This window comes from Drosophila innubila, assembly GCF_004354385.1.
Source record: "Drosophila innubila isolate TH190305 chromosome 2R unlocalized genomic scaffold, UK_Dinn_1.0 1_C_2R, whole genome shotgun sequence".
Taxonomy (NCBI): Eukaryota; Metazoa; Arthropoda; class Insecta; order Diptera; family Drosophilidae; genus Drosophila; species Drosophila innubila.
In genome coordinates, this window is record NW_022995374.1 from 10,534,110 (window position 1) to 10,556,506 (window position 22,397).

Genomic DNA, 22,397 nt, shown 5'->3' on the forward strand with positions numbered 1-22,397 from the left:
GGACAGGAAGTCAACTTGACTGCCGGACGACGACGGCGATGTCGGTGATTTCGGTGACGATGACGACGGCGAAGCGTCGTGTTTTGCTTGGCAATTCCAGTTGCCAGTTGCCATGGTAGACAAAAAAGGATAATGGCATAAAATCCAGCAAAATGAAAAGAAAGCGGCAAATCATGTTAAGAGATTTAAATTGGATTAGTTGACGTGTGTGGTTGTGTGAGTGCGAATGTGTGAGCACACGTATGAGTGTGGGTGTGGGTGTGAACTCGCGCTGGCCGTGAATACATCCATTGCCATCCTCAAACACTGCAGACCAGGACGCGTCTTGACATCAATTTTGTCACTTGATGTTCTTTTATACATTTTACATTTTTTATGCTGTTCTGTTTTATTTGGTGTTCTTATGTTTTGTATGCTTGACACAATCCTCCGCCAAGTGTTCACAGCTCGGGTATCTCTCAAGTATTCGATGGCATTCATCCTATCTGCTCTTTAGAAGTCGTCACAGCAGTGGCCACTTGGATATTTGAAGCCCTCAGAGAATATGAACTGTTGGTAGCATTTGATATACTGCGAACAATGTAAGTAAACCATCAATTCAATTTGAATTTACGCCCGATATATTCAGTGATAAGTTTTTAGTGCTACCCAAATACATCTATGCTATTTGTGGTATACTTGAACAATACAAATGTCCGAGTGTCAAATTTTAAATTCATCGCTGCTTGTACACCATTTGGTTAGTAGAATAAAATCCAAAATTTAAGAAATAATTCAGTTGAGAGCTTAAAAGTGATTTGGAATGATCTACAATCTTGTAGCGTACAACTTTGAATTTTATTTTATTTTATATATCGATATATATCAAGTTGTAAATTCTAAAAGACAGCTCGCATTTATCCTACTGTCAAACCCTTAATCTTTAATGAGCCTGCAAAGGTCACGTGAAGGCCAACCACTACACAAAACAAGAAAACACTCAGGATTCTCAAACGTTTCGTCAACACGTCAAACATCAACTTCTCAGTCGAGTTGCTTCTTTTAGGTTTTCCAAGAACGCAATAAATATAATCAAATAATCCTTCTATTTAAAGTTTACACCAAATATGTTTTGAAATAAAGTCAGTTCATCTTTGTGTTGTTCACTTCCGTTTCTGCGAGGCAATTTGATTTCCTTTGATGTCGAAAAGCCTAGACAACCCAATAATCCTTTTACGAATGCAAGAATGTGAACTCATTTATATTCAAAAAAACAAGATCCAGACCATAGGATACCCATTACTTATTTCAATATATATAAAAGTACTTAAAAGAAAATAACAAATAACAAAAACTACTGCATACTCTTAGGTGATTGTATTGAAATAATAACTTTATCAATAACTTTGATTAGCTAATACTCCCGTTCTGAGATTATAGATAATTTTAATAGATAACGTTATTTACCATAAGAACTGTATTGATCTGCTTGGGGTATATAGAAATCTGTGTCCCAAATTTGGCTGCTCTATCTCTAATAGTCTCTGAGATCCCTTTGTTCATATAGATTTACGAATTTGAAAAGCAGATCAAGCGTAGGGTATATAGAAATCTTTGTGCCAAATTTGGTTACTCTACCTCTTGTAGTCTCCTTTTGTTCATACAGAAAGACAGACGGACATGGCTATATCGACTCGGCTATTGATGCTGATTAAAAATATATATGCTTTATAGGGTCCGAGATGCCTCCTTCTCCCTGTTACATACATTCCAACGAACACAATATACCCTGATACTTATTTTGTAAGTAACGGGTATACAACCACAGAGTATTTTGTGTCTTTGGCATAAAATATATGATAGTTTGCGTGTCTGACGAATTAAATATAACAATAACAATTATAAGACCCTTGTATGTCAATCTAAATTAAAATATTTTAAGTTCTATTGAGAGATTTTTACAAAGCAAGTCAATTTTTGCTAAAATATTATATTTCCAGATACACAGGTGTATACCTTGTAGGGTAATCAAGGAAACTCTGTGATCAACACGAAATGTCAATACCTTATGTATTTTTAATTGAGTAAAAGAAAATAAAGGTTTATACCCTTACGCAAAAATTTAATATATTAACATTTCGTTATGTTCGAAATTCGAATAAATGATTTTAAAGTAAAACGCAAAAGATATGCAGTGCGACTCTCATGATATCTTATCTGTGTTCGGCTTCTTTTTGTACTTCACTTTCGAGGTATACACATCATATCCAAGACTCACGGTATTGTCGTAGAACACACGATATTTTGGAGCAACAAAGAAAAAGTTGATAAATTGTGCGGCTGGCCATACGGTCCATTCTGCTTTATATAGGGTAATTGCTTTGTCCTTGATTTCTTCTTGGACTTCCAGCCAGGACTTGTGTTCCAATATTCCCATTGTGAGGAAGAATACACTGATGTAGAATGGTGAGCATATGAATTGATCCAATAATATCTTGCGAACCACCGTTTGTAATGTCCGCTTTGGATAGAGGTAGTCTAGGTACTGATACCAGTAATGACAAACAATGCCTACCGTCAAGCCCGATATACCCATTCGAACTGTCCGGGTCCGATCCCAGCCGACGATATCACCCGTGAACCGCTCGTAAGATTGCTCCAAGGTATCGCCCAACATGCTCAACGATATGGATATACCTATGTTTGTATAGAGCAGAAATTTTTTACTGAATGCGACATTGTGCCAGCGGTTGAGGACCCTCTGCAGATTTTTCAATCGTTCACGATAAAGCATTTGGTTAACTGTCAGAAAGCTATATGGGCCACCGCCCTTTTAGCCAACATTAACAAAGTTAATTTAACAAAATAGTTTTTAATGTTTTGTCATTTCAAGTTACTCGTTCAACTGTCTTGGCATTTGAGTCAAAAGTCAAAGTACGTGATTTAAGAATTGATATTTTAAAATTAATTTGTATAGAATGTGCTGGAAAGCTTAAGTTGAAAAGCGATAAAATGAGGGGATTGAGGTATGAAAGCATTTAACTTCTGCGAAACGGATAAAGTAAGCAAATCAATTTGACGCTATCAAAGCAAATGAGTTTCGTTAGGATTTGGCAAAGTTCGGTCGAGCGACAGAAATGGTCTAAAAGGCATATGAAAGGGTTAACTTGGACTGCGCCAACATACGTAATAACATATATAAAAAAAAGGCGACTCTCTGGGCATTTGAATAACACCACACTTGGCACATGTTGCTCCAGCTTCACTGGTTTCCATTCAATCCGATGGGATGTGCTTTATTTGCGTGCAGGGGAGTTGATTCCGGCAAATCATTTGCACGCGATTCCCAATACTTTAGACAGTGTCCCAGCGACCGCAGCCCTGCACCCTGGGGAAATCATCCTTCATACATATGCTCCCAGAACACACGACTGAACGAGCAACCAACCATGCCACTGAATTGAAAAATATTTACGGTATTCTACATTTTACGCTAAAATCCAATTTTATTTTTATATTTCGTCGAAAATCCGCCATAAAACGAACCCACACAGAACCCACTCACTCCATTCGACCTTTAGTCGGGGCGGTAACCGACGGACCCGGCCGAGAGTTCCGTTCTCCATGTCGTATTCCTGACCCCGCCCACTCTCTCTTCGCCTCCATCGTCAATTGAAAAGCAGCCGCCGTAAATTCGGCTTTGCATTTTATTTGCATTTGGCGCCGCAGATGAGCTTCAGTTTTCCCAGATTCCCCCGTTAGTCAAATCGTCGAGAGGGGGAGGAGGGCAGAGGAGGCTTCTGTTTCAATAGCATGGCATCCGCGACAAATGAATTTGGCCCATTGTTATTGGTGTTATTTGCGTGGGTTAAATATTCCAAATTCGGGAGGTGTCCAATGGCAAACACACGCTTGTTTTTGGCATTCTATAAAATGAATTACATGTATTTGAACGCCATAACAGTATTTACATGTATTTGGCGCTTGCTTTTAAATTGCATTTATGCCTTATTTGCTAATTAACAGTACACATTTCAAAATCAACAGTATTTGTTAAGAAAAATGAGTAATTCCTCATTTTATTCAAACAATTTCTTGGTCTTCTTCTCTATAACGACACATTCGATGAGACGTACAGCAAAATGAGACAGCGATTGTGTGTGCATTATTGTCGCCGTTATCTAGTGACAAACACAAAGTGCGGCGAATTAAGACGGAGACGAAAATGAAGGAAGAAAAGGATCCTTCAGTTTCAAATACAATTCATTTCATACAGTTCATTTTCTGTACTGCAAGCGTGTTTAAAATTAAATGTTTTTTACTGCAATCGCATGTACAGCATGCGAAATTATAGTCCTTTTGTCCTTTATCGTGACCGCCGCGGGATCTAAACAAGTAGAACATGCTGGACTCTCGCCAGGTCCACATCGCGTAAGAGAAAACAGACTGCAAAATACCCTACAACGAAAAGATAAAATCCAAAACTTAAAAATATCATTCAAATAATGACTAAATTTGAATATTTCCTCATTAAAAAATTAAATAGAGAAAATTGCAGAAAAACTTTATCCTGCTCTCACTTTGCTCATTTCTTTCGTATTTTATAAAGTAAGCATTCCCTTTTTGGGCCGTTGTGTGAGGAGCATTGAATACCCCGGAGTAAAAAAAGGCATTGCAATTTGTAGCAAATGCATTTTCATAGTTTTGTACACTTTGTTATGCTGATTTTTCACATTTTTCGGCTCGCTTTTGCTTTTGTTATTGTTTGGACCGTTCCGCTCTCAATATTTTTTTGGCACCGAACTCTGAATGTTGTCCGTGTGCGCATTTTAATTGAATTTTTTATTTCACTCAATGAAAGCAAAAGTTGAATATGCGAGCATCGAACCATGAAAAGTGTCATAATCCCATTGCTCCCCACATCAACTTCATTCTGTCCTTCCCCCTGGAGACCCTCGTTGACCGAACTAAAGAGAAACTGTCCTTGCCAAGAGTATATCATTTGGTTCATTTCTATTTTTGAGTCATTTCGTTTGAGGGTAACATGTATATACATACAGAGTTAAAAGTATCGTTTGAAATGTTTTGAATTCACTCCCTAATTGGTTTGCAATCGATTTTAAATGATATCCAAGTGATGAGTCCAACGTTTGTCCTCCACTTTTCGTTTGTCAGCATTTGCATCGACTTCGATTTATGCAAATAAAATTCAGATGTGTTTTTAATGAGATTTTGGCACTGACACAGCCTATCGATGATGCAATCTCTGAGAGTCAAACTAGTTCGTCCACTAAGAGCCGGACACACCACTTGAAAAAGCAATCAATTTAACAATTTACTCGCACTTCAGTTGGCTTTAAGCTTTGAGAATATATTTTTCACATGCTTCCCAGAGCTATTTCTTAATCGCATCATAATAAAACCATTTTAGAGGACAACAAATTATGGAGAAACTCTTACAGATGGAGACGCTTTTATAAAACGTTTCCTTCTCTATTTACTTAAGAAGTTCATTTAAATTGTTGCAGATTATAAACATATTTCTCAGTTTCAACTGCAGACTATATTTAACTACAAACTCAATGTAAAGAGAATTCTTTAAATTCCACTTCACTTTTAATGTTTAATGCTGCCTCAGTTAAAGTTAAAGTTAAAGTGTAATTGGCGGGGTCAAGAAACTTTCACTACATTTAAATTGCACCATTGACGCAAATAAGTCAGTGCACGGAAAAGGTAAACGAACAAATTGTCAACATGGCCGCAACGCCATTGCCTGTCGACAGTCGTACCAATTTCGTTAAGGTAAACAAACAACATGGCCCGTTTCTCCCTCTTCCTCCGTCTGATTCCGAGTTACCAAACAGACACCCGACTATGTTCAGGACCATTCCCGCATTCTTTGCCCCTAACCACTTGCATTGAGGATTTCTAGTAGCTGACGGTGCTGGCTCTTTGAACACAGCAAAACGTTGAGCGGCACGTGGATTGTGGACACCTGATTACCAGCCGGTGAACGTGGCTGTTTATGAGGCGCAAAAATGTCATACATCATGCGACACGTGCAGGGAATAGAGGAGCATCCTCAGCAGCAGGGACAGTGGCAGTGGCAGTAGCTGTAACCTGCCCTGCCTCTAATTTAGCACCTGACATGTGCGGGGCATGACGCAACCAGGCAACTGTATCACCTGCTCATGAAAAAAAAAAAAAACAAGTAACAACGATACAGTCCAAAATCCGACTATGACATACCTTTACACTATATTTATTACATTAATTTTATCCATGAATTTTAGATTTCAACGGTGCGGTCTAAAAATGTATAACAGCAAAAAGGATAAAGCAACCCAAAAACAACTGTTGGTGTTTCTGAAAAAAAGAAACCGTGGCTTTCAAATGTCTGAAAATTTTTTGAGAGATTTGACAAAATTATATATTTATTAAATTGAATTAAAATACCTTTAAATTAAATAAAAATGCAAAACAAATATGTTCGAGAATATTCAATCTCAGACATTTTCGGGACACCAACATTTCAAACGGTTGTTTTCAAAAACATTTCTCTTCAAAATCTCATTATATTTTTGGAACACAGCTGAATAATTTGGTATTGATGATGTAAAAGATAATATTAGCTAGTTGGACGGAGGTACAGTCGAGCATTCTCGATTGTCGGAAAAGACTATTGAAAAAGCTAAGACTGCTAAAAAATTAAAAAATATTCTGATAACTTGACGCCCTTGCAGAGCGCTGTATTACATTTTCGACTATTTGTTTTCATGGCAACCATATGATATAGAAAACCGATTTGAACTGGTAATGATGTATAAAACAAACTTAGAAGCATATTCTGTCAGTTTGTTTTCGATATCTCATAAAACAAAAAGTTTTTCATACTAAGACTTGATTTTCTCCCCATCGGTCCTATGACAGCTATATGATATAGGGGTCCGATTTGAACCAACTTTGGTCAGGTTAGATACAATTGGTATCAGTTTGGTTGCGATATCTCAAAAAAAAAAAAGTTGTTCATTCCAAGACTTATTTTTCGCCCGATTGGTCTTATGACAACTATATGATAGAACCAACTTCAATAAGGATGTATAAGACTAACTTTAATGCATATTCTATAAGTTTGGCTATGATATCTCATTAAAAAAAAAAGTTTTTCATACTAAAACTTGATTTTCGACCGATTGTTCCTATGGGCGCTATATGATATAGTGGTCGGATCGAAAAAAGAAACAAGCTTGATCTGCCTGCAATATAGAGGAATCTACATACCAAGTTTGGTGTCACTAGCTTTTAAATTGTTCTTATAATTTGGATATGAAATTTTCTATGTCGATTTTAACATATGTCTATGTCAGTTAAAGGGGGCGTAGCCGGATTCTGAAACCAACTTGATCTGCTTGCAATATAGAGATCTTATAGTCTCTGAGATCTAATTGCTGATACAGACAGACGGACATTGCTATATCGACTTGGCTATTGATGCTGATTAAGAATATATATACTTTATAGGGTCTGCACGCCTCCTTCTGCCTGTTACGCAAATATGCAAAAGGGTCAGTCGAAAATGGCCATATCGACTCGGCTGTAGATGCTAATCAAGAACATATAATCTTTATAGGGTCGCAGAAGTCTCCTTCTGCCTGTAGCATACACTCGGAGAAAAACAATATACCCTTGATTTGCGAGTAACGAATTTAACAACATTTGAATCTGACGAAGAATGGCCTGAAATTTACTTCTCTTTTTGGATTGTTGGCAGGCTGCAGCGTCATCCTTGTCGCCATCTAGTCACCATCAACATCAGTATCAGCATCATCATCAGGTGGAGCAGCGAATGAAGGAGAAAGAAGTAGGAAGAGGTGCAAACATGGTGGGTAAAAGTGAATTAAGCTAAAGCCAGAACAGGTGTGTTGGCTTGATACATATACTCAAAATATGTATAAAGGTGTGTGTGTATATTCTTACTCATACCATCACAAGTGGTACATGGCGCGTTAAACTATTAAGCACATTTTACATTATGATGATGTCGTCCCCAAAGTTTCAGGCCCCACAGCGTTCTACATGAAGCGTGACATGATTGCTCGGGAATGCAGCAATTGAAGCGTACCACGATCCTATAAAAATTCTCTAAAAATGCATACACAGCTGACGTTTTATTGCAAATTCGACTATTACTATATGAGAATAAATTAAAATATATTAAAACAAGTCGGAAAGGCTATAGCCGAGATCCCAAATATAGAATAATCGTTATTTATTTCAATATATAAAAGTAATTTACAGAAATTAGCATCTAATAAAAACAGCTGCATACTTTTGGGTGCTTGTTTTTAATTAATTATTTCTAATTTTGGTTAGCTATTACTGCCGTTCTACTTTTCCGAACTTGCTGCGTATAGATGAGATAATAGATAATACTAAAAGATAACGTAAATTACTATAAAAAACGTGGTTGTTTTTCAAAGCAAACTTGACCTGAGTGGGTTTTATAGAAATCTGTGTGTAAAATTTGGTTGCTCTTTTTCTTATACAAGTCTTTGGTATCTTGGCGCTCACACGAATATATATACTTTATAGGATCGGAGATGTCTCCTTCTCTTTGTTACACACATTCCAACGAACACAATATACCCTTTTACTTAGTTTTTAAGTAACGGGGATAAACATAATAACTAAAATAATAGTAATATACATACTTAAATTATTCCTTTTCCATACTTATATCATTCCTTTTTCCGTGTTTAATTAAAAAATAATACAAAGAATATTCTCTGAATAATGAAGTTAATTTTCAAATTGTTAACAAAAAGCTGCGGACTGACTAGTCCCACAGGATTTGTCCTAGGCAGTCGCTTGAAGAGTCCTTTGCCTTTCACAAACTGATGAAAATATCTGGATGCTAACGTGATTAGCTCTATTCATGTAATTATATGTTCATAGTATCGCATTGAAAAGAGATTCTTGATAAGTGTAAACTGAAATATTCAGTAAACATAAAGATAGACCAAATGCAAGGAAGAGAAAAATTGCCCTTTGAAATAAAGAGATGAGGTGGATGGAGGGAAGAGGCAGGGTCAGGGAGAGGAGAGGGAGAGGAGAGGGGGTGGCGCTCTAATTAGAATAATTTCGCGCTGCACTGCGTGTGCCAACGTTGGAAATGTTCTAGCATCTGTGAAGGGGGGATGGCAGCAGGTGTTGCCTGCAGGACATATTCGCACACACCAATGCACAACGTAAACAGTCGGGAGTGTGTGTGCATGTATATATATTACTGTATACATATATGGCATATGGGCTGGTCGACTTTGTTGAGCATGACGACCAAATGTCAGAGCAAAAGGTTACTGAACCTGACTCTGTCGACGAGGACAAAGTGACATAGCCTCAAAATAATCACCAAGAACGCCAGCAGCAACATGGCATATAACATGCATGGCACACATATGCAACACACACACACACACAAAACACACAACACAACACACTCAAAATATACTATAAAGCAGCGCTCACAGTGTTTATCTTTAAATTACAAAATGTAATTAATTTGTGGATGATTTTTCATTTACTGCCTCCTGACTTTGTACTCGGCGAAGAAGCTGCTCGTGTTTTTCCTTTTTCGTTTATCGCGTTACTAATTTCCCCATCATTTGTGGTTACGTCGTCGTTATTGGCAGAAGCCAGAAGTTGCCACATGCACAGCATCAAGCAGCTTAATTTTAATTAATTTCAATGTGTGTCTGATTTAGTTAATGCGGCGCCAAGGATCCCCCTTCATTATAAGCCGCAAAACTCAAAGGAAAGCACAGGCACTTTTCATTTCAAATAATTTCCACCTTAACTCCTTTCACGGTCGAAGCTACATAAGTAAGCATTCCATGTATGGATTTACATAACAGGATAAACATACAGATGCAGATTTTATCTCTGGTTTTTCGATATTTGTTAATGCTTGTTTAGCTGATTCGCAAATACAAGACGATGTCACCATAATTTTCTAAGATTTCTGTTTTTGTTTGCCGCCAAATGCATAAATCAATTCGGACTTTTTTCAAATCATACTTTGACATGTTTTGGCTTTTCCATTCGATCCATAAATAGCCGGAATGTCAACAAAGTATAAGCCAGAGAAAGGAAACAAACCTCACAGGCAACCAAAACAAAAGTGTCGACAATTGAAAACGGATAAACTTGTGGTTAACAAGAGGAGGACGTGAGGTGCGGGTAATCGAATAAGGCAAAAGCCAAGGTACGTGTATACAGAAAATTCAATGGGAAATGAATACACATACACAAAAACGCATACACGCATACACGCAAACAGAGAAAACGGAAAAGGAAACAGAGAACGCAATTTTTGTGGTACAAATACTGTACAAATTTAATGGTGCGCAAATTTTTATTGTTTTTTGCTTTTTTACTTTTGAAAACGAAATTCACTTCTTTTTGTTTGCATTCACATTTTATTTACTTGTTTGTTCGCGTTTCGCGTTTCGCATTTTGTATTCGTTCTTTTCACATTTTATGCATATTTCTGATTTGAGTTTCGCTATTTGCTTTGATGACTCCCTCGTATATTTATTTGACTGGGGACCTCCATCTCTATACATTTAAATTGTTACCATTATTTCGGTCCTCCCAAGTTCCTCTCTATATTCTTTGCTTTCATTTTGTTTTGCTTTCCGGCTGGCTTTGTTTTTGTGTTTTATATTCTGCGTCTATTGAAAACCCAAAAGAAAAGTTCGTTGTCAATGTAATTTGAGTCTCAGACCGCGGTTTCCATGGTTTCCATCTTTTCCTTGCTACCTATGATTACGTATACGCTCCGTTGAGCAATGCGCAAATTGTAATTAGACGCATTGGCCGCATTGCCCGCCGGAATAGTTTCCGCCACACAGACCATAATAACTTGAGTTTTTAGAGCGTAAGATGCCAATCGGAAGAAATGTGAGACAATAGAAAACAGACGTGTTTTTTATGTTAACCAAAAAATTCTACTCCTTGGTCTCATTCGAAAATCCAGAACTTTCAAACGAAAACACGAGGCTCAACCGACACCTACTAGAATTATAAGATACTGAAAAGAAGCATGAAAAATATATTCAGGTATATAATATGAACAACCCAGCAGTCGTTCATTTATACAGAAACATAAACAAAACTTTGTCTTTAAAAATTAAGGTATTTTTATTTATTTGCCACAATGTTGAAAGATTCCTATATTCCTGCGATTTGGCCAGATGCATCAAACCAATGTCTGTTCAAAGTCAATACCAGAGATCCAAGACTAAATCTTGGACCTGTTTCTTTTATTTCCCCATTTGAATTGGAAAGCGATTTGGATATGTGTTTAAGCCTGAATTTAAACTGTCCAACAAGTTCAAACGAATTCAATTTGGACTTTTCACTGCCCACCAATCCGCTAAGTGACTTTGTGGCACCTACAAACAAGCTTAATGTGTTGCCAGAGAAAATTGACTATTCAGAATTGCTGTCGCTCCAGACTTCTATAGATTCAAGTCCGATGGAACAATCATTTGCAGAGTTTTGCAAGTCAGTTGAGGACGATCAAAGCAACAGTAGATTGCCCCTCATGCCGGAAGCAGAGCAAATATCTGATAATATTGAGAAAATTCTTTTACCTGATGATATAGAAGAGCCAAAGATACAACGAAATGTTGGACTACTAAGTGGATTCATTCAAAATGGTTTTCATTGGACACAGTTGATAAAAAAATTGATTGTCGATGATAACAGTAAAAGAATCGGACCTCGAGAATATCTTAAGAGTTCACTTTTGATGAACTTATTTAAAGTGATTATGAGTGATTCGGATTTACCAGGAATTTTATCTGGTAAGATTTGATACGAAAAAGATTTTACTGTTCGTATTTTAATTAATTCTTAATCCGTACTGTATTCCGACTTAGTTAACCCAAAATCTACCAAATTACCTGCTCCAACATATAATGAATTCGCGGGTATTTGTCAAGGCTTAGCAGAGTTCAGCTTAATTCCTGCAAATACGAATGAAGAAACTCATTCCGAAAACGTTGAACCATTCTATGAAAGGGTGGCAAAGGAACATGTATCTGAACAGGTGGACAAAGATGCTGATATTAAGAATTATTTAATTGTTAAGGAGGAAGATGGCCAAAAATCAGTTAAAGAGGAAAGAAGTGAGAAAAGTAGAGAATATAATGAACATGTTACAGCAGATAAAAAATTAGGACATAGCAAAGAGAAATCGTTGAAATCGTTCCATGACATAATAGATGCTAACGAAGTTAAAAAAACTGGAGTTCAGATTTTCAGAAAGCCTACAAAACTCTTTGTGTTTGATAGTTTGAAGGAATGGAAGATAAAAGGTAACAAAATAATAATTTTATATCCATTAATTATTTTAAATTAATTACTTATTAGGCGAAGGGCAGATTGAAATTTGGGAAATGGATGGATCTGATTCTGAAATCTATTATATGCTACTCTGGGACAAGAGCTCCAAAGAATTGCTCATCCACATGCGTCTGGACAGCAAATGGAGCATCGATTACTTGGCCAACTGTACAAACAGCTGCTACTGGTCACACTACAATTACGCTAACTACCCGAAGGGAGTACGGCAACGGTTGGCCTGCCGTTTCAGAGATTCAGAAGTGGCAGCTCAGTTTTTCGGAATCGTTAACAAGTGTGTGGAAAACTCACGCTTGCATTGACAATAATTTATATTTAATTTCGAATTTGTGATGTTATTGTTGTTCACCCCTTTTGGAAACTATTTGTTTAATCAAAATCGTGTTAGCTGACTATTGCTTTGATTATTCAACGTAAAATACGAAAAATTAAAAATAAAGTAGTATCGTCTTCTTCAAAGAGTATGATTGTACTGCTATAATTAAAGCAATTTTGCGCATGTGAAAATAAATCCATTAGGGTAATAACAGTCGAGCACATTTGTATAATGATAAACATAAGCGATAATTGTACTAAATTGTTTGCAAAAACATTCTAATTGAAAAAATAAATTAAATTCCTGCTTAAGTTATTTGCTAACGAAACGAATTCAAATTTCCTTAAGCAAATAAATAATGAATATATTTGATTTTTAAAACTACATCTATGTCTGATAGTTATTGTTGTAGTATTTAATTAAATGGTTCAGATAAGATAAGAATAAGACGTGATTGTCTTTAAGGTAAACATATCTGTTTGAATGTATCTAAATGGTTTTTGACCTGACTAAGTAGATACAATACACCATCAGCTGTTAGACTCGTTGCTAACAACAAAAGAAGCTCTCTCTCTCTGAGGTCAACACTAGATTGTTTCACTATACCGGTCTCAAGGTTCGTTGTCACAACAAGTTGGTGAATTTATCGATCAAGCAAATCAGAAGGATTTAGTTAAAAGTGAACCTGAAATAACGGATTGCAGTGAAATTATGGAATCTGACAAATTAAGTGAATTAAATAGGCAAATCAATGAGATTAAGAAACGAATTCTATTAGCCGGTAAGCCAATTGGTTTTATGATATTAATCAATTTATTAAATTTCTCAAATGCGTGCCGATTTCATAGAGGGTCAAAAGACAGCCAATGCAGCGGAATGGCAGAAGCAAAATCGCATTAACTGCGACTCCATTGGATCCTTAAAGAAGGACATCAAGGAACTTACGGTAAAGGTAAGTCGGCTGCGCAATCCGCTCCAACGTCCTGTAGTCATCAAGGAGCCCAGCACTGAGCCGCGCAAGAAACAGGGTGCCACACCCACCATAATCGTAGGCAAGGCCACATATCCCATTGGAGCCAAGAACGCCGAAGATGCCATTTTCTTGACTGATCTGAAGCTGACAGAGAGTCGCAAGCAAATGGACCTGGTTCGTCATCGGTTCAAGTCACGGCAGCAACACTTTACCAGGCTTGTTGAGCGATATCGCGAGCTATTGGCCAACAAGGAGGCGCAGAACCAAAACTTGGGAGAGAAACCACCTGAGACACTCGAAGAGGATTCAAATCGTAAGGTGAGTAATGTTTGTCGATCTGTAATATGTAAATTGGCATCTGATCAAGTCATCATTTGCAGCTTGTCTGTCAGTTGGAGAACGAGATACACCGTACCAATGTTCAGTGGATGGAGGCCGAGCACATTCGTAAAAAGTATCGATCCATCGAGGCTTCCCTCATGACGGATGCAGAGCGTTTTGAGCGAAGTCTGCGTGAGTTGGAGCAGTCATTAAATGAGCAGAAGACGGAGATTGAGAGACTGCAGCAGGTGCATGACGAGGCGATTGAAATGCGCGATGCGGCAAAGGTGATTCTGCAACGACAGGAGCAACAAGCTAATTTGTCTCAGAAGACACGTGAACGTCAGGCATTGGACTTTAGGAAGCAGGTGGAGGCGCGAAAGTTGGAGCTGGAGCGCATTGGACGAAAGCTGTTCGCCGAGACCAAGACATTGGTCCATCAAGACAGCGTGGGTTCCAGTTCGGGGGATCAGCACACCGCCAAGACAGAGAATGGAGAGGAGGAGCCAGTGTCGCAGCTAGAAAGCGTTACGAGCGACATGGAGTCCCTCTTCAAACAGCTAATGGAAGCATCTGGTGCCACCTCTCCCTACGAGGTCTTCGAGCGCTTTAGCGCCCAAAAAGAGTCGGCTGCTCGACTCACATATCTGCGAAAAGCCGCCGAAGCCGAGAAGGCTAATCTGGAGGCAGAACGCGAGGCGCTCACCAGCGAACTAGAGGCATCCAAGTTCTCAGACGTGAAGGAAAGTGAAGTGTAAGTTGAATAAATGATATATTGCTGATACCCTCAAGAAACTAATGTGACATCTATCCATAGGAACCAGGAGGTCATTGAACAGATCAAGACTAATATTGCTGTAATGGAGCAGGATCGCAAGAAAGATACTGACGCAGCCGACAAGTCCATGTGTGTACTCAAGTACCTCAAAGAGCGCATTTGCGAGATGATCTTCAAGGTACAGGAGGTGGACGAGAGCAACATCGATATGCGAGAGCGTAAAATACACATCAGCGTTGCTGAGCTTCCCAACTTTCTAACACATACAGCCCAGGACGAGGACTTGATTGAGATACTCAAGTTGAAAATCAAGCGATGCCAGGAGCTGAGCAAACCCGAGGACGTACCGCCACTTGAGATTCCGAAACTTGATCTAGAGGACGACGAGGACGACGTCTACCAATTGGAGCCCCCCAAGTCGCCATCAGTACTCGAGGGCGAGAAACCGCAGCCCATGCCCTTGTGCTACTACAATCTATTCGCTGGTCGAGCACAGCGGGCGGCAGGCACTTCGTCATCCTCGCCTGAACAGGCTCCGGCAGTGGGTAAGTGAATGAGTCTATCAAGCATCAAATTCAGCTTATGATTGTGGTCAACTTCAACTTGCAGTGGCAACAGCAGACGACGAGAACGAGGTGCCTTCTCGAAACTACCTCAAACGCCAATCCGTCCTCATTGTGGACTCGAAGTCACGGCGAAAACCATTCAGACCGCCACCTGGCGGCAGGCGCAAGTAGTTTGATAGACATACAATAAGATGGGCATTTAAGTGAATGAATTTTATAAAATAAAGCAACTCCAAAAACACTAGGCAACAACATTTAATTGTTTGGCTATTCCACGAGCCAAACCTACTTTTTAGACCCCTGAAAATAGTAGCAGGGGGCTATTAAGTTTGTTTAATAAAAATGTATGTAACGGGCTGAATGTGAAGTATATATATTCTTGCTCAGCATCAATAGCCTAGTCGATACAGCCACGTCTGTCTGTCCGTCGGTCCACCTCTGTATGCGCCTAAAAGCAATACCAACCAAATTTGACACACAGAATTCTTCAAACCCCACGCAGATCAAGTTTGTTTGCGTAAAACCGCCACTACCACAGTTTTTAAGATAAATATAACGTTTTCTTGGCTAATTTATATTATCTATTATTATTATGCTGTATCGTACTTAATCGCAATAAGAACCAGTAATGACTGTATTAATTTTGAAAACAAAAAAAACTCCTAAAAGTATGTAACGTGGTCTTGACTATAGGCTTTTCGCAGTTTCAGTTTCGTATTGTAAATGATAATTAAAAAAATAAAAATAAACACATAACCCTTAATCCGCTGCTGTTGCATAAATTATACAAATTATTGGTCCCATTAATTGCATGCAAGTGGCTGACCTAAATTCTGGCCAAAAATAATTTGTCAGTATTTAGGAGTATTATGTACATAACACACCAAACAAAAACTGCTGAGTACCAGACGGGAGTTAAAATGAATCTTTCCCCTTTGTGCGATTTAATACTTATCGAAGCATGTCCCGACCATATTTTCAGGCTGCTGTCGCTCTGGCTGGATGAATGTCAACGGCTCCAATGGAATGACATAACAAATAGCTACCCGGGCGATGCAGTAAGGACAAGCAGAGTAAACAATATTTATTGCAGCGAGAATGAAGGACGAACTGAAGAGGAAGAGGGCGAAGGACGAAAGACGAGACGACAGCAAATGAAGTGCAAAGCGGAACAAAGTGCGGACCGCGGCTGTTGCAAGAGAAATAACCTTTCAAAAATTGTTTACAGCAGTGCAAGCCGGACCAGACCCAACCAGAGAATCAGAAGACTCTCGTTCTAACTTGCAGTAATAAAGCGCAGCAGCTGACAACGAGCAATCAACGCTGGATTGAAGATGGAGGCGGAGACGATGGCCACTGGGGCAGGATGAAATGGTAGTAGAGACAGCGGCAGCGGCAGCGGAAGCGGCAAAGCTCAGTGGCGATGGGCAAACAAAGACGCCTGATGATCTATTACATGGCCTGTTGCCGGAAATGCATAGGAAGGTCAGGAAAGGAGAGGGCAATATGTGTGGGTGTACGTCAACTAAATGTCAACAGCGACGGCATAAGCAACAGCCAAAGAACAACGCAGCAGTAGCAACACTCTTGCTAGTAGCTACAGAGCCAGATTAAAGGACTGTAAAGAAAAGGGAAACTTCGCAATGGGCTTTAGAATCTTAACCCATGGGGTGAGGCAAGGTGGTTGAGTAATCTACCCGACAGTCTGACGAAACAAAAGCTCTACCTCAGCCTCAGACCGCCTCAGGGTAAGGATGCTAAGCTAAAGCTCAAGAATATCAGACTCAATAAGTCCTTGGCTGGTGGCATTGGCCCTGACATCGCAAAAGTTTGCTTTGTTCGTAGAAAGAAATTCAAGGATAATGGGCAGAGGTTGGGAAATCGTTTAACATTGCAATGTTGTGGTCCATGAATGGCATCATGCATTCCCCGCTCCCTTTTATCCTGACTCTTCACGCTCTAAGTGTGTGTGGTTGTAATACGTTTTTAATTATTTCTACTATGAGTATGCTATAAATGAAGCTACACAAATGGCAAGTTGCAAATGGGGCCGAGTTTCCAAAGTCATTTTTTGTCAGATTCAATTTTTATCTTACGTGAGTGAATGTTAATGTCAATTTTATTTTGCATTTGCCATGCTGTCAAAACGTGAAACGGAATGACATGAAATGTAATGAGAAAAGTAATTTTCGCAACGCTTGCACTTCAAAGTCTTTAATGAGCAATTGATGATAGTGACAGTTCGAGTTATCTAGCAAATGGTTTAGAAAATGTTCAGCATTCATAATTAAGGATTTATAATTTTAGACATGAAATATTAAACAACTTTTGGATAGAGCGGTTAACTGAGTTATTTTCTATATGAAAATGCTTCTAAACAGTAAATGGACCTTTTCCAAGGGCATGGCAGAACATAAGAGCTTTCAGAGTCGGGCTCCTAACATTGTAATTGGATATCGCAAACAGTTTTCTGCCGTTTCGACAGCCGTTAATTCACCTGGTGGCTGCCACGCCCAATTTTAAAGCAATTAGGCATTTCAATCTCGCATCGGCAGTAAATCAAACGCCCATCGATTGCCGAGCAGCAACTAATTTCAGCAGGACTCTGGACCAGGGACGAGTGGGCGGAGAGGCGTGATTACTAGAGGGCGACCGAGGTGATGCAAGAGTCGTTCAATAAAACCGCAAAACAATAAATTTAAATTTCTCTTGCCAGCACGTAAAACTTTTTAACAGTGCATAAACTACAACGAAAAGAGAACACAGCTTTTTGTGTGTGTATGTGTGTGTGTGTGTGTGTGTGTGTGTGTGTGTGTGTGTGTGTATGTGTGTGACAGCCAGGCAAATAAATGAGCGGAAACGGAAACGGTTTGGGTTTCTGCTGCCTCGAAACGAGTCGCGACTCAGTCGAGTCTGTGTATGTCGTTCTGTTCCGTTATTCCGTTCCGTTCCGCTCCGCTCCATTCCGTTTGGCTTTGGCCGCCGGCTGCGCAACACTGCGAATGATAAATAACGTAATTTCTTTATAACTTTTCATTCAAATTTTTGGAACGCTTTTGGCCACGCTTGTTGCTGCCTGCTTCCTGCCCCGTTCCGCCCCCGGGCCCCGCCCCTTGGTTCGTTTCACTGCTTGTTGTTAAGTAAAATAAATTGCGATTCCATGTAATAAAAGTCAATCATAATAATTCAATGACTCATCGTAGGGGCCACTCTGACTTCGAGGCCACAATGGTAAGCTGAAACCATCTTATTTATAGATGATTTTTTATCTTTTAAGCAAGTTTATAATGCTGACTTGCTGGGATACATTAGATTTTTATAAATGCTTGAGACTATTGTTAAAGCTCTTCCACCGTGTTGTTTTGCTGAACATTCCTGTGAGGGTGCCATATGTTGTGAAAGTGAGCCAAGTTGCTAGGCAGATGTTACACTCCCTATCACAACACCCAGCTTAGGGCACCGAAAATATTGGCAAAACATAAATCTTATCTACGCATTTCTCGACATTCTTCTCATTTTTTTTTTTTTTTTTTTTGTTGCCAATTTTCCTTGAACGCTTCTGCTCGTGTTGTGTTTGCATTTCGTCTAACGAGTATTGGGGTAGGTTAACAAATGGAAGGAGTCTTTCAGTGTTGATTTTAAGACAACCTAACATGGAGTGCCTATATTTGTGTTCTTTCCATAGTCAACAGATTCACAAACCATTTATTATTCCGACAACACAAAAAATTATTGTTGCTTAGAACATTATCTAAATGAATATCCGAATTATAAATATATGACGGAATATTATAAAGAGCGTATGTTAAGTATCCAGCTTTCAGCGTTCTTAATGAGTTAATTATAAGTACCAGTCTATCCATTAATCATCCAGCCATAAAGCATATCTTATAGTTTGGAAATGTAGCAACACAGACTCCAAGTTTCTCATCAAAGTATGGATACTCTTCCGGGCACTTGAGCAATCTGTATGATACTTGATTATTACAGAAAATATACTCAGTGCAACCAGTGTTGATAACGGTGACAAATGTTGTGTTCAGATTGCCACATCGATCAAAGGGACAGCTGTAGGAGTCGGGACTGACGCACTTCTGACTCCACCACTGGAAGTGAGTGCCAAGAGGACAACTGTTCCACTTGGCAATGAAATATTGGGAATTGCAGGTGTAGTACCCGTGGCAAGTTAGAGCATCTGAAATAAATTGGTTACCGGAACGATCAGATTGGTAGTAGCTGGGGCACACATAGGCATCTGTCACTGGAGGTTGCTTCTTGTCGGGCTTATAGCCATCTTCTCCGCAATGTTCTGGCTGGAGTGTTTGGCAATGTCCTGTCTTAAAGTTGTAGTAACGAGAGGCTGAACAGACTCCTGCAGTGCCAGAGCCATTTTCACACTTTAAGAAAAGTCCACAGTTTAGGGGATCACCCAGAGTTGTGCCACTCGGCATACAGGCACATAGATCCAGGTTCTTCTGTGGACATCCGCCTGCACTAGACACACATGTCTGTAGTCTGTTGTTGAACATATAACCATTGGGACAGTAGTGAACGTCTTCGTCTTCTCTTTCCTGATCACATTTTTTGTATTTTCGACAGTCGAAGGGGTCCGCTACATACTCTCCTGTCTTGATCATGGCACAAAATTCCCATTCTTGAGGTGCACACCTCACCTCCTTTGCCGGCTTGCAATATCCTGAGCGAGAATCGTGGTAATAACCCTCCGGGCAGTACCCTCGTGCTACAAGCTTATTATTTTGGCAAAAACCCCAGGCTTGGCAGTCACGAGAATCGCCTATGTAGCCAGGTCCGTGCCAGAAGCTGCAGACATGCTCCATGGAAAGGCCACTCGATTGCCACAGATGGAGAGCAAACAGGATGATTTTGAACCACTGATTAAAAACTGACAATAAGAAAGTGAAGAAGAATTTAAGAATGTCCCACAATTTCCTCTACCTCTCATTTCGCTGTGACTTGTTCCTCCTTCAACAATTTCATATGAACTAAATGCTCCGATCTAAACATGTTTTGCTTTGAAGAAATCACCAGAAATCATTTCCAGAAACTTGTTATTTTCTAGGCTGGTATGCCATTGATAAGAACCGCATAGTTGAACAAAGAACATAACCGAATTCAAAATGCATGTAAATAATCACAGACTGAATAAGAGTTCTTACAAATGTGTTTCTACTGATAAAAATAGTTCTTTAATGATAGATTGTGGCACCTAAATTGAACTCAAAGAACTCAGTAAAGTTATCTTGTGGATGTGAAAGATTAAATACTCTACAATTCTAGGGTGATTTTTAAAAGAACTGAATAATAATTTTTAACGATAAAAGATTGATTAATGTTATTAATATAATGTTTTCTCCATAATAATAAAGAGAAAGAAAAGAGCTGGGAGTATAATTTTTAAAATGTCAAGTTATGTCACGTCATGTCTTATTCATCGTGTATCAAAATGTCTGGCTAAATCAGAATACCCACTAAAATGACATACAGCCACAAGGTAAACTATGTTAGATTTGAAGTGATATTTGTTAATAGCCATTTAAGAGTATGTAAGCGAGAATGTCTTTTGCAAAAACTGTGCTTGTTTATGATACTTTAAGTGCCTATTAGACTCGAGGAGTCTTGTTATCACTAACTCGATTTCTGTCTTTTATGCTTTTATGTTTAAAGAACCTGAACTGCACTCGAGCAGCCAAGTAACAAGTAACATCATCTATCCAAAAGAAGCAAAATAATAGAAAAACGAAAAATGAAATTCATGCAAAAATGTACTTATCCAAAGGTCTGGGTGATTGTGGAACTGACGGAACTGACGGAACTGGCGCCTTGTCGCTGCCGTGCATCCAATGTGAACAGCTTAAGTTCGGCTCGTTGCGTTTATTGACATTTTATGCTTAAGGACATGTTTAATATCCTTGACGTGCTCCTACAACTGCAACGAGTGAGCTGTCACTTTCATTCAACAATGGAATATACATGTTTATGTAAATACTTTATTATTTTCAAGGATATTCAAAAAACTCAGTTAAGATAATGTGCAAGTAACTAACTGCTACTGATGAGAACGAACTCTTCGAAAGCATTTCTGATTACACTCGAACTTCTATGGTGTCTATAAAATGTGTAAAACTCAATTCTCCAGTAAAGTGACTTCTGTCTCGTTAAACAAGGACTCTGAGTCTGTATGTATAGTATGTGTGTGTTTCATAGAAAAACACATACTACAAGGATGTCAATTTCATCCGTGCCTACGAGCATATGCAAATGTTACGGGTTGGGGCCACTTTGGGCCCTTTGCTTTTACCACTTCCGCTGCACAGTGCCAAGAGTCCCAGCAGCGGCGCCATTCGCTTCCGTTTCCGCTTGCCATACGACATTTATGGAGCTCATCATACCCCTCATCACCCAGCATCGGCCAACTACTTGCCCTTTATTCTCTATTCAATCAGTGGCTGTCTGGCTTTCACCGTGACAGGGGACAGGGGACAGGGGTCTGGAGACCGAGACCCTTTCTCCTGAACCTTCTTCTTGGAATGGCAAATTGCGAGCCTGTTTCTGTGCCTCAGCTTCGATGTCCGGGCTTGTATCCGTTCTCGACTCTACATCCCTGTCCGTCTCCGTCTCCGTGTCCATCTCTGTAATGTCTGTTATGTCCACTCATCCATTCCTTTCCATTCTTTGTGCTTTGTTTTTTTATTTGCGTGCTGGCTTTTTGTGTTCTCCGCTCGGTTGCCTTCGTAATTTTTTCCACATGTTCACGGCTTGAATATTTTATGGGCTTAAGTGCTTTCAGTTAGAGTCTTTTGCATTGTTCGTGTACGTTTTGCACCTTGCACTCTGCTTTATACAAGGACGCACATAAATTCATTAGATTAGTTTCTCCTTTTCCCCCGAACATTGTGTGATGTACATAAGTCAAATGCCAATGGAAACTGTTCAGCAGTTGCCCCGCATCGCCTTACCTGTAATAAAGAATGAGAACAATAACAAAACGATCAGTTAAGGTCTTATATTGTTTTT

General features: G+C 39.1%; 4 protein-coding genes across 5 annotated transcripts; 2 read left to right on the forward strand and 2 right to left on the reverse strand.

Moving 5' to 3' along the window:
- Window positions 1–2,080: 2,080 nt before the first annotated feature.
- On the reverse strand, window positions 2,081–2,852 carry LOC117784416 (mpv17-like protein 2). Of its 2 annotated transcripts, XM_034622151.1 has the most exons (2): window positions 2,555–2,852; window positions 2,081–2,500 (listed from the first exon to the last, which is right to left on the reverse strand). In XM_034622151.1, the coding sequence occupies exons 1-2, from the start codon at window positions 2,771–2,773 to the stop codon at window positions 2,183–2,185; spliced, it is 537 nt and encodes a 178-aa protein (XP_034478042.1). In that variant the 5' UTR covers window positions 2,774–2,852; the 3' UTR covers window positions 2,081–2,182. The 2 variants fall into 2 exon arrangements, with proteins under 2 accessions (XP_034478042.1, XP_034478041.1); XM_034622150.1 differs by having other exon boundaries at window positions 2,081–2,852.
- An 8,345-nt stretch (window positions 2,853–11,197) lies between these two features.
- On the forward strand, window positions 11,198–12,914 carry LOC117783994. Its single transcript, XM_034621580.1, has 3 exons — window positions 11,198–11,849; window positions 11,925–12,362; window positions 12,418–12,914. Exons 1-3 carry the CDS (start codon window positions 11,198–11,200, stop codon window positions 12,708–12,710), a joined length of 1,383 nt encoding a protein of 460 aa, XP_034477471.1. The 3' UTR covers window positions 12,711–12,914.
- Window positions 12,915–13,435: 521 nt separating this feature from the next.
- Window positions 13,436–15,547, forward strand: LOC117785103 (early endosome antigen 1). The gene is made up of 5 exons (XM_034623001.1): window positions 13,436–13,505; window positions 13,573–14,015; window positions 14,078–14,772; window positions 14,836–15,341; window positions 15,406–15,547. The coding sequence occupies exons 1-5, from the start codon at window positions 13,436–13,438 to the stop codon at window positions 15,531–15,533; spliced, it is 1,842 nt and encodes a 613-aa protein (XP_034478892.1). The 3' UTR covers window positions 15,534–15,547.
- A 3,402-nt stretch (window positions 15,548–18,949) lies between these two features.
- Window positions 18,950–20,227, reverse strand: LOC117784849 (peritrophin-44). The gene has a single exon (XM_034622689.1). The coding sequence runs from the start codon at window positions 20,198–20,200 to the stop codon at window positions 19,229–19,231; it is 972 nt and encodes a 323-aa protein (XP_034478580.1). The 5' UTR covers window positions 20,201–20,227; the 3' UTR covers window positions 18,950–19,228.
- Window positions 20,228–22,397: the final 2,170 nt, after the last annotated feature.

Excerpts from the sequence above, each read along its gene's own strand:
- LOC117784416 (XM_034622150.1), bottom strand. The coding sequence starts at position 2,773 with ATGCTTTATCGTGAACGATTGAAAAATCTGCAGAGGGTCCTCAACCGC.
- LOC117783994 (XM_034621580.1), top strand. The coding sequence starts at position 11,198 with ATGTTGAAAGATTCCTATATTCCTGCGATTTGGCCAGATGCATCAAAC. Across the intron at positions 11,850-11,924 it reads TTTACCAGGAATTTTATCTG|TTAACCCAAAATCTACCAAA; the intron begins GTAAGATTTGAT and ends ATTCCGACTTAG. Across the intron at positions 12,363-12,417 it reads GAAGGAATGGAAGATAAAAG|GCGAAGGGCAGATTGAAATT; the intron begins GTAACAAAATAA and ends ATTACTTATTAG.
- LOC117785103 (XM_034623001.1), top strand. The coding sequence starts at position 13,436 with ATGGAATCTGACAAATTAAGTGAATTAAATAGGCAAATCAATGAGATT. Across the intron at positions 13,506-13,572 it reads GAAACGAATTCTATTAGCCG|AGGGTCAAAAGACAGCCAAT; the intron begins GTAAGCCAATTG and ends CCGATTTCATAG. Across the intron at positions 14,773-14,835 it reads GACGTGAAGGAAAGTGAAGT|GAACCAGGAGGTCATTGAAC; the intron begins GTAAGTTGAATA and ends ATCTATCCATAG.
- LOC117784849 (XM_034622689.1), bottom strand. The coding sequence starts at position 20,200 with ATGGAGCATGTCTGCAGCTTCTGGCACGGACCTGGCTACATAGGCGAT.